We start from the raw sequence: 15,881 nt of genomic DNA on the forward strand, positions 1-15,881 counted from the left end.
ACCTGAGCCAAAGGCAGACGCTTAACCGACTGAGCCACCCAGGGCCCTAGATGGGTCTTTTTAAAAAAATAGTTACATAAATACCATACTTTATTTTATAGTTCCCTACTGATGGGCATTTAAATTGTTTCCACTCTTTTATATAACAGACCACAAATCTAAAAATATCTTGGTTCATTTGTCTTTGTTCATATGTAGGGGAAAATTTTAGACATCCAATTGCTGGATTAAAAGGTGAATACATTTCAAATTTAATAGCTGGATTTAGCACTTCTAACAAGCAGCCTACGTGATTCTCTCCGGGTGGCTCTATGACCACATCTAGAGCAAAAACTGTTCCGGAGGAAAGAACCACACAGATAAACATCAGTTATATCTTAGGACTCTTCCCCTGAAGGCCAAGAAAATAGACATTTTACACAAAGACACACTGATCATCTTTAAAGAGGACAAAATTTATTTCATCGTATGTAAATAAAAATGACTTAGATATGCGAGGGGAACACTAGAAAGCACATGGTATAAATAGACAACTAACCCTTTATAATATCGTCAAAGAACTGTAAAGAATAGCATAGTTTTAACAGGAAGTATTCATACATTTGCTGTAATTCCTCATAGACATTCTCTTTTATTCTGTTGTCTACATGAATATTGCAAGCAGGTTTTACTGTTTTTGTAAAATAGGAACTTCTGATTCGGTAGAAATCACCATCCGGTCAGTGCAGAGTCAACGAACACCTGTCTAGACTGCAGGTATGCAGATCTAAGTTGGGTGGAACGAAAGCGGGGAACTGGAGGGAAAGTTCCTGTTTACGATGCGCGGCCAGCAGCGCACGCATCAGAACGCACTGGCTCTAGCACCATTCAAAACACTTAATTTGGTGTTATCTGAAAATGAAAGTCATGGAAGTCGTGTAGTCAGTTTTAAAACACACATGTGTTCTTGGTGTAATTATCTGATTTTATAGTAAATAGAGAGAGAGAGAGAGAGAGCATTGCCACAGGATTTAAGAGTACCTTTATCAAAACAGACAGCTGGATTCTTAAACAGCAGCCAAAGCTGTAATGATAACAAATAGGTCATTATGTTGAACCAAATGGAGAATGACATGCAATTTATTATCTATAACAATTTCCAGGCGATTCTCTAGTCATTAGAGGTAATATTGAGTGTGTATACTAACCATGCTTTTGTTTCTCCTTTCCATTAGCTGCCTTAATTATTATTGTGAGTTTGGTGGTCCCTTTGATTATACAACCCCTCCCACTAGGCATTAGAGCAGGAAATAATGGAGATGGAAGAAAAAGTAAGCTTGTCCATAATCCCTCGTTAAGAGCTCTGAAGGGTTTGGGGAGGAAAAATCTGAAACTCTTGGCTAGAACAAAGCTTGGGGTAACACTCTGTGATTCCAATTGTTAGTACAATTCCTGCCTCGAATTACCAAGGATAATTGAGAATGGTCTGTGCTCACTTCAGATAAATTTGACCCAAGACATGGGCAATGATATGAAAGGATTTGTGTGTGTGTGATGAGCAAATTGTGAGTAGAAATTGAAATAGTTCTAAAATATGTGTCAACAAGTAAGGCAGCCAGAAATTTCCAAATGATTCTGGGGAAGAACATTCTGCAGGCTGAAAACTGTTTGGCTTAGAAAAATAGAGATCTCAGATAAAGGAAGAGCATCATTTGATGTCATGGAGATGTCATGGATTACAGTTATCTTGTGTATGCAATCAATCAAGAGAACCACTGTTAAAACCATGTCGAGCTCAGGCAGACGGATGGTCTATGTAACGGGAGGCCCCGGAGAAGCGCTACCGGTTACCGCCTACTCCAATGTCGGCTGCACAGACGTCCAGGCTGAGGGCCTTCCGTTTACGACTCTTGCAACTTGATAGTCTCACATTTTGTATCAGTAACACACTCCACAGATGATTTAACTGCTGACTTTGTATATCAACCAGCAGTTCCTTCTCTGTTTTATTTATTGGGCAGGAGAAACTCGGAAAAAAACTTTTATAAACCCCAGACCATGCTCATAAACGAAGAGGCTAATGATATGAATAAAAGTGCTTGAATCATAGCCCTTGATTGAATGTTTGCATGACAAATACAACTTTTTGCTAAGGAAGTCATTATTATTTCTGTAGGTTTTGTCTTAAGAGTCAGTTTACAACTAAATACTACTAAATTAGGATTGATGGCAGAGGCTTTTCTTAGAGGACGATTGAAAAACTGTTACTTCTAGCTGCAGAATTCTTTCATAAAAATATAAACTGTGTTTCGTTCATTGCACTAAGCGTATTACCTGTGAAATCAGAGCCTGCCTTTGCTTTTCACTAGGAGATCAACAGCTCCCTGAACCAGTTCTGAAGGCTGATCATGTGCTTGTGCTTGGAACCCATTTATCCAGAAGCTTTCCGGAAGCATTTAGATCATTTATTTTCACCGCAGAAAGAGTAGATGAGTTGAAAAGATTTTATTCCTTGTCTTTGTTTCAAAAGCTGTATCTAAAAGCTTAGTCCCAGTGGGTGACGAGAGAGAATGGTTTTTGTAAGGGCATTTCTACCAAGTATTTAACAGGCCATCTTTGAAGGACATCGTCATCTCTAAAATGTATGTAGTCTTTCACACCTTTCCAGCCTCTCTTCTCCCCAAACGGAAGGGCAGTGCTGCTTTCAAACGCAGCCGTGACCACGGCATTTACAAATGACAGTGCTGGTTACCATACAAAGCGCTTCCCCACAAGGTCAAGGGCTCCTCACAGCAACCATGGGAGGTAGGCGTGGGTACCCCAAAGAAACCTTACAGGAAACAGAACATGATGCTAAACATGGGCGCCATCCATGTATTTTTTTCTGGATTGTTCTATCATTTGAATACACGGTTGAATGAGTAAAAAGAGTATTCCTACCATGTAAAGTAAGCCACATATGTAGAAGGAAAAATCATATTTTTCTGTGATGTCATAGATCCAGCCTGCAAAACAAAAAGGAATATATTCAGTGTAAACTAGCTGATGAAAGTCGAGAACACGATTACTGCAACTGCAAATATTTCTATAAGAATTTATTTATATGTCACATGTCAGTTCGCCATTTTTAAGCCCAGGCTATATAAGCCAGAGTTTCTCAGTGCCTGAGCATGGCAGGCATTTGTCTTCCAAGCTGAGAGGGTACCTTACAAAGTGCTTAAGGCATGGAAACAGTAGCGGGCCGACCCTTGGAACGATCTGGCTCATAGCCCTCAGAGTCTCTCAGGCTGGCACCAAGCCAGCAGTCAGAAGTGAACCTAATGATTTTCTTTGTTCACAAATATAACCACAAATCTTTTCTCAAACCTTCAAAACTCTTAAGAAGTTTCTAGAGTATATCAAAAGAGGCTGAGTAGAACACATTTGAACTTTTATTCACTGTGGAATATTTGAGAGTATACATCTGTTCCAGAAAGAATGAAATTGTCCATGTTTTATAAAATTCACATTTACAGCTATAAAACTTTAATATTTCTATGTACAAAGAACCTTAAATTGCCAAGGATATCACCTTCAATGCTGACTAAATTAACAATTTTTAATACTATCATCTAAAACTTTCGTATAATAATATTACTAGGCACTCTGGAAAAGACTACTATATTTCATGTATTCTAAGATATCATGAATTGCCTGATGCATCATTATCCTATGCAGCAATAAGAAAGAAATATCCTTGTCAATTAAAATATGACTCCATGTTTTCCTGGGACTCTGTAAAATGCATCCCAATTTCAGAGATGTTAAAATGTGAAAGAAAAGCTTCAGAAACTATGAAATGTGATTAGACTTCAGTGATTAAATCTAAGAATCAGTCACATGTCATTGTCCTCACGTAGCCAAACCATGTGAACTGAATTCCACAAGAATTTCATTTGTGGTAAAAACATAAATATTGCACATTCACTTTTTCCCCCCATATCAACAGTACATTCATTATCAAAGACATAAGGAAGATAGGAATGATTTAAGGACCAAACGTAGTATTTCATGACCACTTTTTCAAAAACCATCATTTAAAAAATATCTAACTGGCAAACGAATGCATAAACGCCACTCAGCCATCTCCCACCAACAAATAGCTACACAGAGGCCACTGCTTTTGTCAAGCAGGACCTCGGGCTGCCCAGATCTCTGTCTAGTGTGACTCATGCATAATTAACGCACCTGGGCGAGTCAAGGTAGTCCTCACGAAAAGCAAACATGTGACAGCATGAAACACTTATGTACTTTAACCACGCCAGATATACTTTAAAAGTTAACCAACTTTTTTGAGTTTGTTGTTTGAGTCACACCAAAGAAGAAAACACCGGACTCCGGAGATGTACCTTTAGGAAAATGCTCTATCAGCTTTTCCCGATCTCTGATTGAGACAAGAGGAACAAGGGAGATGAACTATCCAATCCAAACACAGAGACTCGGCTTCAGCACCGAATCAGAAAGGGGTGGTGATACGACACATGTGCAAGAACGCGCCCAACTTGGCTCAGTGTCACCACGTGGCCACCACGAGCTGCAGCGAATTATGAAGACGTGACGTGTCCGCTGGCAGATAATGCAGCGTGGGCTGTGTCGGTAAATACAAATGAGGTTCTTGTGCTCCGCTCATCCCCTGCGAATGCTGATCTTGTCATTTCAAGAGTTAAACCTGTGCTTTTCATATGATCGAGTGACCGAGTAAACACTGGCTCTAAATCAGCTGGGATGAGCAGAACTGTCGTGGCTGCTGAACACGGCTCTCAGAAATAGGACAAAGTCTTAACTGATTGGAAAATTAGTTTGTACTTAGTTCAGACTATTTGTTGACTTTTTTGTTTGAAGTGGTTGCGTGTAAGTGCCAGGGCTCTGTGAGGGGGCCCCCCACCCACCTCTTTCCCCTGCAGCCCCAAGCTTAACCATGAGCACAAGCCACAAGTTTTTGGAGTTTCAAACACATTTTCTTGTAGCTCTTTGCCTGTACACATACAGTTCCCCCTTCTGCCAGACACAGTAATGAACACCATCACCCACGCTTAGCACATCCTGGCACCCCCTTCCCTCCACTCCATCCCCCCTCTTGTCCCTGCAGACTTTAGAACATGCTAAGTATATTACACATTGTTACAGTTGTTAACAGAGTTCATTATATTTTAAAATATTTTCTTTCCTCTGAAAGTATAAATATTTGTAAAAGGGTGTCTGTCCTCTCACTCCAATCTTTAAAAGTAACTCAGTAACTCACGTGTCCATTTTTTAAAAAGTGCCCCCAACTTGACCAATTTCATAGTAAAGAACTGGGGGAAGTAATCCTAAATTTTATGTTAAATGAACCCCATAGATTTCTCTAGTCTACCTTTCAGATTTATTTTGAAAAGACTCTGGATCCTGCCCTTTTTCTTTGGCGCCTGTTTTAACATTTCTGTCAGTTTGAACGGAATCCATTTCTGCATCAGAGGCAAAGCAGGTCAGGAGAGACAGGACTTCACTTTGTGCTTTGATCATCAGCATACATGGTTATAACTCTTTGGAGAAACGATGTTTCTGACAAGCTGCCCACTTCATTCATCCTTCACCACCTCTCCCTACAGATCTGATCTTGGGTCCTTGGTTGGGAGCCTGGCATCCTTGGCAACCCTGATCCAACCATCAATTCAAATCAACAGCTTCCAAGTAAAATCTGGTTCCCTATTAAATTGCATTCACTTTTCCTTTGAGTCTGCCAAATGAGGAATGATGGTTGTTTTTTCTTATTTATTAAACAGGGATTCCCAGCTTTCGGTAAAAAACACTGCAAATTGTTGCTAGGGTGTTATATTTTAGTCAAGTATGTGTGGATTCTTAGTCAAACCTGGTGGCCGCGTTTTGCTATATTTTACACTGGAAACGTCTAGAAAAGTAGGTATACTATTACATCTTTACAGGAGAAGAACTGAATGCCCAACAATATTGAAATGAATTAGATCAAGAAGTTCGCTTTGCTAAGTGACACAGCTGCAGTGTCTGCTCACTATGATTGTACATTCTTCTTCTAAATGGAACTGTGTGATTGTCTAACATGCTAGGAAATGGTGCCAGATTTCTTAATGCCAGTAGAAGCCACTTTGAAAAATGGAAAACACATTCATTTCTGAACCCATTAAAAAAGGAAAAGGTAACGCGAACAATAATTTTCCCTGTAGCAGACCTCGCAAGTAGTAATTCCTAGCCCACTTTGAATTTCTAGCAAGAATGTAATGTGGTAATTTGGTCACTCGTGCTGCCAGTCACTTCTGAACTATGAGGCATAAAAGGCCAGGCCTGCATCTCATTGCCTTGTTGGCTCCTTGCCCTGGAAAGTCAATGAATTAAATGCAACACAGTGAGCCAATGAAGCTGTTCAGCATTCCTCTGGCTCATGACTTCAGTGCAAGGAGAAGAAACAAACAAACAAAAAGGAGAGTCCCCTGAGGTTGCTGGCCTAGAGACACACAGCACAACATTGATTTTTGAGTCCCCGTGGCAGCCTTTGACCCCCATTCATAGAAGGTTCCGAACCATTAATACAGCGGTTTCTACCATCCACAGTGGATGACATTGAGCTCCAGACCCACTTCAAGGGAGGAACCTTGAAGCAGGCAGAGGTAACACCTGATGACTGAGGGCTGGGGATTAACTCCCTGCTTCTCGTTCTAATTCCCTTCTCTTCCACTCCAAAAAGTGCACTGGAATGCTATTCGGTGAGAAGGATGTGGCATGGGAATGAGATAAAGAAACCATGCTGGCCAACTTTGGTGCTTTAATGAACATGGATTGTGAATTGCTTAAGCCGCACCTCACAGCTGTGTTGTGATGCTGCTACCGAAATCTGGTAGATCCGTGTCAAAATAACCCCAGACCGCCCATTAGAAGCAGAAAGTATGCCTGGATCATGAAAAGAACCATCAACAACAGATTCCATTTCCACAGACAATATAGCTGAAGAACCTTCAACAAGAGAGTGGAAGAGCCACTGATAATGTCTGCATCCCCTTAATGGATATTTCAGTTTAACATCTCTGCAAGGTACCACTGATTGCCTGATCCAACCCCTGAACTCCATTCTTTTCTCTTTTCCTTCCTCTAGTCCACAGGCTAGGAAGCAAAATACAGTTCCCGTTGAAGCTTGGACTAGCTGTGTGACACAGTTCTGGCCAATCAGATGAAGGTGGAAGTCAACTGAAACTGAGCCTTTCTTCCCATTTTCTTCCTTGGTATAAATAAAGATGTAGGGGCTGGAGCTGCAGCAGCCATTGTGTAGCCATGAGGAAAATAGCATGAGAAAAAGGCCTGGAGGATCTTGGAGACACTGTCCCAATACCATCCAGTATCTCTGAATTATAGATTTTGGATTATGTGACATAATTAAATCTCTGTTTAAGCTACCATGGGTGGGGTGTTCTCTTATAGCCAAATGCATCCCTGAGAGAGAATTCTACACGAGACTACTGAATTCCAACTTTACAGCTGCCAATATAGTTTGCTGCACTGCTATAGTGATTCACTGACACCTAGAAATGCTGCACCTGCGTCTCTGTGCACAGAGAACAGGAGCAGCTTGACCCAGGAGGGGCCCCCAGGTGGCCACAGGGTTTCCTAAAGCAAGTCTTGGTTCTTGAACCTTTAGTGAACCAGCTGCCAGTGTTATCAGCTCTATAGGCAAAAAACCCACCATGTCTTGAACTTCAAATTCTGTGGGGGCTTCAAAGTAAATGTATTGAAACAAGCCTTCTGCCAGTGGGAGCTTAGGATGGGAGATGACTGTGCGATCCCTAGAGAGACTGGGGAGGGAGGGGCGGGGAGGGCTTTGTCCTGCACCTTTGGGGTTCCCTGGAAGAGGTACTCCTGCAGAGGATATGAGAATGAAGGGCCAGGAGGGGCCGAATGAACAGGGAGTGTGGGCATCGGAACAGGTGAGGCTCTACCAAGTTAGCTGACAACCCTGCACAAAACCTCCAGCAGCCGTGGAAACAGCCACCGGTCCTGGCCTGGCAGCCCGGACAGCCACCTCGGGCGGGAGAGCACCTTTGCATTGGTGTTTGTCCCCAGCTCCTGCCACACTATGTAGATTCCTGTCTCCAATCTTTAGACAGAGGGTGGACCTTGTCACCTTCACCCAGTACCTGCCCTCTTGAGGATTATTAAGCCTACCTGCCGATCCTGATGTGTTTTTCCACAAACAACAGGTTCGGAGAGGTCCCTGGCTGCCGCAGGACCCGTTGGTGCCCGGGATTTCTGGTATGCCCATTGCAAGAAGCAAGTTCTCCATTGAACTGAGGTGAACACCTGTCAGAGAGCTTGCCTGGGATGCTGTCAGCTGGTGGGCTCTGCGCCTCTGGTGGGCAGAACAGCCTAACCCTCCCCAGCTGCTCACGTCCTAACCCCCAGAACCTGCAAATGTTACGTTACGTGGCAAAGGAGACTCTGCAGATGTGATTGAGTTAAGGACCTTGTGATGGGGGTTATCATGGGTTGTTGTGCAGACCCAATGTAACCCAGGTGTGTTTATCAGTGAAAGAAGGAGGCAGGAGAGTCAGAATGAGAGAGAGGTCTGTGGCCGCTGCTGTGTCACTGGCTTAGAAGGAGCTGGAAGGGGCTAGGAACCACAGATGCAGGCAGTCTCTAGAAACTGTAAAAGGAAAAAAAAAAAAAAGGATTCCTTCATAGAGCTTCCAGAAAAAACGCAGTTCTGCTGACACCTCGATTTTAGCCCGTTGTGATCCAATTTAGCCTCCTGACCTCTAGAATTATAGGATAATAAATCTGTATTGTTTTAACCCACTACGTTTTTGGCAATTATTATAGCAGTGACAAGAAACTGCTATGGGGCTAGAGCCAGCTCATAGATGTGTTGTGTGGGACCTACACACAGTGTTTTAATGATCTGGAAATGTTACGTTTATCATGGCGAGCAATTCATTGTGTGCACAATTGTTGAACCCCTACATTGTATACCTGAAACTAATGTAATGTATGTCAATTATATTCAATTAAAAATAAATTAAATCAAATTTTAAAAATCTGGAAATGTCACTGAAGAGCCCGGAGTTCCTAGTTTTTCTTGGAGGAAAAAATCCCCTAACAATAGAGGATCTGGTAATAATTTTCCATGTTTCTTGGTGACAGAAATCAGCTGGAGGCGGGTAGAGGCTGCCTCCTCCCGGGGTTCGGCACTATTCCACAGCCCACTTCACTAGCCTGGCCACTTACCTTGTAGATAGAGATCAAACGTTCATCCACGTTCTGCTTGAAAAAATGGCCACTACATTGCTAACATTTCCAAATGAGAAGCCGGGGGACCGGAATGGGAGGATAAAGGAGCAGGTGCACAAATAGGCACTTCTTCTTATTTATCTTGGACTTCAAAATACAGAGAACACAACCGAACTCTCTACACGTACCCTAAGCTCTTAAAACCTTATATGGTTTACCTGCGAAAGGGGGTCCCAGCAGCGCGGAGATGCCATTGGCACAGATGATGATGCCGTAAGCGTTGGCCAGGTGCTCAATCCCCACCAAGTCTTCGGTCACCACAGGCATTAGGGAGAAATAACCGCTGGAAAAGCCTATCAGTGCACAGATGACGGCCAGGCCAGCGTAGGTGTGCATCAGTGGCAGAATAAAAATACTGAGGACAAGGGTGAAGTTGGCCATCAGGAAGACATTCCAAACGCTGATGCAAGGTAGGTCGGCCACAATGCCCAGGATCACTTTTGCAAAGATATGCACTATTGCTATAATTGAAGTCAGAGGGAAAACATCGTTTTGTTCCGACAAGTTATACAAATTGACTATTTCTGGGAGGTGGATGAAAGGAATGACAAAGCTGCTGTATGCGAACAGAGCCCAGAAAATAAAGGCGACAAACATTCGATTGGTAAAGAGCGAGGCTGTCCCAAAATAGCCGGAGTACCAGTCCCGGAAGCCCCTCCTGACTCTCACGGTCAGCTGGCTGGCCGTCTTCAGCACCCGCAAGGCGCACAAGTTCTGTCTGTGCCCCGCCTTCTCCTGGCACGCCTGGCCTGGGAGGTCGCCCACGGTCTCCTCGTTCCCATTCCCGTTCCCGGGCCCGCCACCCTTCTCTTCCGCTCCGCCCAGCGGTCCACTTGACTTAGATCCAGGGGAGTGAGCCAGCACGACCTGCGGATCTTTCCCTCCCGGGTCGTTCTGGCCTTTCCCAGGAGAGAGGGGCCTCATGAGCGCCCCGCAGACACACAGGTTTAAGGACACGGCTCCTTGGATGAACATTGCATTCCGCCATCCGTACTCGGCGCACAAGTACTTGAGCAAAACTGTCATGAGGAAGGTGCCGAACCCCGTCCCGGTGGTGCTGAGGCCCTGGGCCAGGGCGCGTCTCTTCTGGAAGTACCTCCCCACCATGACCACGGCCGGCAGGTAGGCCATCCCGCTTCCAAAGCCTGCGCGGGTTGGATGGGAACAAAAAGCACACAGCACAACATGAATCGCCACATCTGGAATTTGCAGCATGTAAGTGTCACCTGCATTTCATATTCATTTCTATGCTATTTTTCCTTTTACACAAAGAAATAACATGTGTAAAAAAGCAGCTCTGTGGGCAAGCACCCCATCAGGGTCATCTACGGAAGCTTCCAGCCCATCATTTCCCTCCAGCACGGGCTACTCCAATAATAAAATAAGCCAGCATCTTCACATCAGAATATCAGAACGAATGAGTGGATGAGAAGGTAAATGAATGGAAGAATGAACGGATGTCGGGGCCCTGCTGTCAGTGCTAATTGCATCAAGTGCCTAGGGAAGTATTTTTGTACCAGCGGATGGAGAGTAATTCCAGGCAATTTGCAGAAGCCTCCGGAATGGGTCCATTTGTTCACAAATTAATAGGAAGAATAAAAGGAAGGTACCCATAAACATACCCAGCGCCTGGATGTCAAAACCACATAATACAAATTTGTAGCTCTGATTTTCACTTGTATCTTTCTTAGAAAATTGGAACAGTTTGTGATTTCCGTCGACAAAATTAAAATGCTGGTGGGGGAGACAATGTGCATTGGGGGCAGGGGGCATAACAGAACTCTCTGTACTTTTTGCAAAATTTTGCTGTGAACCTAAAACTGCTCTAAAACATGAAATCTATTAAAAAAATGAAATGAAATAAAATAAAATGCTGGCCAAGAGGTTGTAGGAGGCATTCTCAACTTCTAAGTACAGACAGAAGGAAACCGTAAGATCAACTTCAATGATCACGGGGCCCCATATGGTTTTAATGCTTAAGCCTTCCTGACATTAGGATGGCAGCATGAGAGTACAGAAGAGACTGACCAATGTTGTTTCCCAGAGCTGAAGCCTCCTTAGTTCAGCATCACTGAATAGTTTCAGAAATACTTGATTTTGAAAGAAGACCAGAGCAATTGTACATACAATTAGAATACTAATTACCATTCATTGAGTACCAATGGTGGGCCAGTTGCTTTATAGGCTTTATGTGTTGGGTTTTCACAATAACCCGAAGTTAACCGTGCTTCTACCTTTTTTTTTTTTTTAAGTTTTATTTAAGTAATCTCTACACCCAATGTGGGGCTCGAACTCACGATACTGAGATCAAGAGTCGCATGCTCTTCGGACTAAGCCAGCCGGGCATCCCTATGCCCTTTTTTTGAACCTCATGAGGAGTTAAGTTATTTTCCCAAGCCCCTGCTGCAGGAAACTGGAGAATCCGGGGCAGAACTCAGACCCGACTGCATAGCTTGGTCCTTTTCCACCACCCACTGCCTCTCACTCTAAACCGCTCCCCCACCCCCGCCCCGGCTGCGGCTGCCGGCAGGTAGGATTTTGAAGAAGGGTTTTGCTTCAGCCTGAGTTTCTAAACTTTTTTTTTTTTTAATTTTATTTATTTGAGAGAGAGAGGGAGAGAGAGAGCATGAGCGGGGGAAAAGGAGAGGGAGAAACAGACCCCCCCCCCCCCCCCCCACAGAGCAGAGAGCCCGATGTGGGGCTCCATCCCAGGGGTCCTGGGATCATGACCTGAGCTGAAGGCAGACCGCTTAACCGACTGAACCATCCAGGAGCCCCGTAGCCTGAGTTTCTAAAAGAAGCCTCCAGAAGCAACCTGCCTCCTTTATTTACCCGAGAGCAGTGATATTTACAGCAACTGTCAGAAGTCAGTGATCCTCAACCAGTCTTCAGGTGGATACCCTTGTTTTAAGAACAATTAATAGCTTCTAAGTGATTCCCAGCAAGAGTAGGGGCAGGTCCCCAAACCCCCTTGCAAGCCTCGGTGAGGGCAATAATAATAATTTGCCTTATGGGAGAAATGAGCATGAAGAAAACAGCTATCCTTAATTTTGAACTAAACTCTGGATTAATCTTTATGATGTTTAAGTCCACAAAAAGCAGAATTTCTCATTTCCTAATATTCAAAGAGGCAGAGAAAAACATTTAATAGCCCATAAACACACTCCCTCCTCCCTCTAATTGTAAAGCACGTCTCACGTACATCATTTCAAGTGCAAATATTTTAGTATAAATCTCTAATAGAAGAATTCTTTAAACAGCATAATCATTATATCTTAACTGAAAAAATGAAAAATCTTTGATATCGTGAAATATCCAGAAGGTGTTCAAGTTTCTAATTGTCTCATAAATGACTATATTTTTTAAAAAACTCTCTTTAATCAGGATCCAAATAAGGCCCACACAGTGCTATTTGTTGATATGAATTTTAAGCCTCTTTAAATTTCTGTGGTTTTTTTTTGAAATTTATCTCTTTTTTTTCTTCTTGAAATTTATTTGTTGAGGAAATTGGGTCATTTGTCCTGTGAAATTTTCATCGTCTGGATTTTGCTGAGAGCACAAAATAAGTTTAATTTTTTAAAAAACTTGATTTGTTACTGACAATAACCAACATCCTAAATTTAATGTGGTTATGGATTTCTTTTTTTTTTTTTTAAGATTTTATTTATTTACTCGACAGAGAGACAGCCAGCGAGAAAGGGAACACAAGCAGGGGGAGTGGGAGAGGAAGAAGCAGGCTCATAGCGGAGAAGCCTGATGTGGGGCTTGATCCCATAACGCCGGGATCAATGTGGTTATGGATTCTAAACAACAGTAGAATAAAATGATTAATAGGAAGAGAACTGAGGTACCTTAGCCTAAGAGCAGCCCTAATTTTCACTTAGTGTGAAGAGTAAATGCTCCCATGTGTGAGGAAAAAAAAATCCAGGCCCAATGTTACAAGTTATCTATTTCCCTGTTACACTATCCATGACCTTGACAGCATCCCTTCCTTCCGCACCTGGCTTTACTGTCTGTTATGGGCACAATTAGTCCATGAGCTTATAGGACAGGCCTTGGGGAGATGTGGTTCAAGCCCAGCGGTCAGTCAAGGCCCTGCAAATGTCCAGCCCTGGGCAGGGTCCTGGAACAATTCTTCACCACACACTGGTTCAGAGGATGGGATTACAGCCCTACCAACCAGGTGGAGGAAAGAGGCTGAGATGGGGAGAAAAAATCCTGTGATCCTGGGTCCGTGTGGATGGGGGAAAAGGTGTCTTTAGCAGAGAGAGGCTTAAGAAACTGCAGCTCTGGTAAGGCTGAAGAAATCTGGTCCAGATTCTCTTGGCTAAGTAAGTTCGCTCAAACAGACATTATTTTTCTGCTTAATAGAAGGATACTACAACACAGTTTTAATGGTCTGGGCGTTAAAAAAAAGAGATATAAACAAATCTGTCTCAAATGCTTTTTGGAAGGAAGAAGGATATCAATAAAGTTTTCTTCAAACATAAATTGTACAGTGAAATGTATCTCTTAAGCACTTGCTTTTTTATATCTTCTCGTCTTTCTTTTCTGTTAAATAGGGTCTAGATTGCTAATCAGCGTTCACATGCCTCCCTAATGACAGCCCAGGATTCTGCCTCTATAAGCTAACTGATTTAGCTGGATTTTCCGGTTACATGGAGTTAGATATGTGTATTTGTGGGGGAGGTGGATACATTTCTTTTCAGAGACTTTCTTTGGGTTTTTCCTGTATAAAAAGTGGGAGCAATAAAGTGTCTAAAGACACACTTTGCTTTCACCAGCCCCCTGATTTTCCTCCTACTTTCTTGGGTCCAGAAATGTTTGTTGAATAAATAAGTGAATGAATATGGAAAAAATAAAATGGGATGCCCGGGTGGCTCAGTCGGTTAAGCGTCTGCCTTTAGCTCAGGTCACGATCCCAGGATCCTGGGGTCGAGCCCCATATTGGGCTCCTTGCTCAGCTGGGAGCCTGCTTCTCCTCTGCCTGCCACTCCCCCTGCTTGGGCGCACTCTCTTTCTCTCTGACAAATAAATAAAATTAAAGAAAAAAGAACATGGAAATAATATTAATTGCAGGTCAATAGGCAATTCACTGCAAGAAATAAAGTTCGTGTAAGGAAAGAATCTAATCCTGGAAATCTCTGAATGATGAGAATTAATCTCAAGTCCCCGTTTGGAGGATCCAGTCAGTCTGTAGGCTCAGTCACCACCACATCCAGTTTACGGGGGTGCCCCGTGTCTGCCTGGGGACCCCAGTGTGGCTCCTTTGACTCAGCAGGAGTGTTTATTTCCTCACCTACAATATAAAAACCCCAGGGCTGGCTCTATTCATTGGAGTGTTTGGGGGAAAGTTTTTAAGATACTCAGGGAAAACACCTTAAGTTGTTCTTTAAGAACTGTTAGCAAGTCCTTCAGATCAATGGTTTTCAAACTATGCTTCAAAGGACATAGAAGTGTTTTATGGACAGATGTGGATCGATGTAAATTACGGAGCACCAACTTGCCAACTTATTTGGAAAGTAGGGCCTTGCGTTCAGGTCTCCTGCTATCATAAGCTCATAATAAGAATGTTACATTCTATATAACAATTATATGTTAGCTAACACTTACTGAGGGCTCTATTTTGTGACAAGCATTGTGCTAAGTGCTTTATACAGATGATCTCCTAATCGTTTCAACAACCCTGTAAACCAAGCACCCTTCATGACCCCATTTTGCAGGTAGGAAACTGAGGCATAAGTGGGTTAAGTAATTTGCCCAAAGTCACACAGATAATAAATGAAAAAAAAAAAAGCAAGGTTTCCAAATTCTAACTTTTACCTCTTATACCACCACTTCTGTCAATGTGTCATATATTAGGACGGCAGCTCTGTACTCAAAAAGAAAGTCACGCTGGATCTGGTTCAGTGCAATACAATTGTACAAGTAAGAAACTTCTTATCTGTGTGAATTCTGTTAGCTGTTGATAAAGGAAATTACAGCTGGGAATGTATTTTGCAGAAGGGATATGAAAACCATGCTGCCTGGGAGCCAGTTTTTACCCATTCACTAGGGAGTCACACTCTCTGCTCTAGATTTGCTTCTTTAGGGACTCCATATATGTGGATTTTACTGCTATTTCATTCATTTGAATAGGGCTGAAGGAGAAAATAATTATTCTATGATTCATGCTCCATTCTGCAGTTATTAAATGAGAGAATGTTATTAATTTTCTTAATATTCAGTCTATTCACTTATGTTTGTATTATTACTTTTCTTTTCCTATTCCTCATAGGAGAGAAGACTAGCTCTTAGAACCAATCAAGGGGAATTTAGTTAAATTCTAATAGGAACGTCAAGCCTAACACTTGTTAGGCTGTTTTTCCACACCTAAGATTTAATATCTTATATTAAAAAGTATTTCATGGAGTATATGGCGGGATGGGGTGGGGTGGAGGAAAAGAAGAACAAAATATGGGGCACCTGGGTGGCTCAGGGGGTTAAGTGACTGCCTTCAGCTCAGGTCATAATCCCAGGTTCCTGGGATCGGGGCCCGCAGCACCCGGCTCCCTGCTCAGCAGGGAGTCTGCTTC

The 15,881-nt window shown here is 42.8% G+C and overlaps 1 protein-coding gene across 1 annotated transcript in view; it reads right to left on the reverse strand.

The window, feature by feature from the left end:
• Positions 1–434: 434 nt before the first annotated feature.
• The window catches only part of SLC16A14 (solute carrier family 16 member 14), a 29,416-nt gene continuing 13,969 nt past the window's right edge, over positions 435–15,881 (reverse strand). Inside the window, exons 4-5 of the mRNA XM_034655330.1 lie at positions 9,465–10,451; positions 435–2,984 (exon numbers count right to left, since the gene is read on the reverse strand). Of these exons, the coding sequence (XP_034511221.1) occupies positions 2,833–2,984; positions 9,465–10,451 (1,139 nt within the window). The 3' untranslated portion in view covers positions 435–2,832. The remainder of the gene's footprint in view (positions 2,985–9,464; positions 10,452–15,881) is intronic.

Source organism: Ailuropoda melanoleuca, chromosome 2 (genome assembly GCF_002007445.2).
Source record: "Ailuropoda melanoleuca isolate Jingjing chromosome 2, ASM200744v2, whole genome shotgun sequence".
NCBI classification, from domain to species: Eukaryota; Metazoa; Chordata; class Mammalia; order Carnivora; family Ursidae; genus Ailuropoda; species Ailuropoda melanoleuca.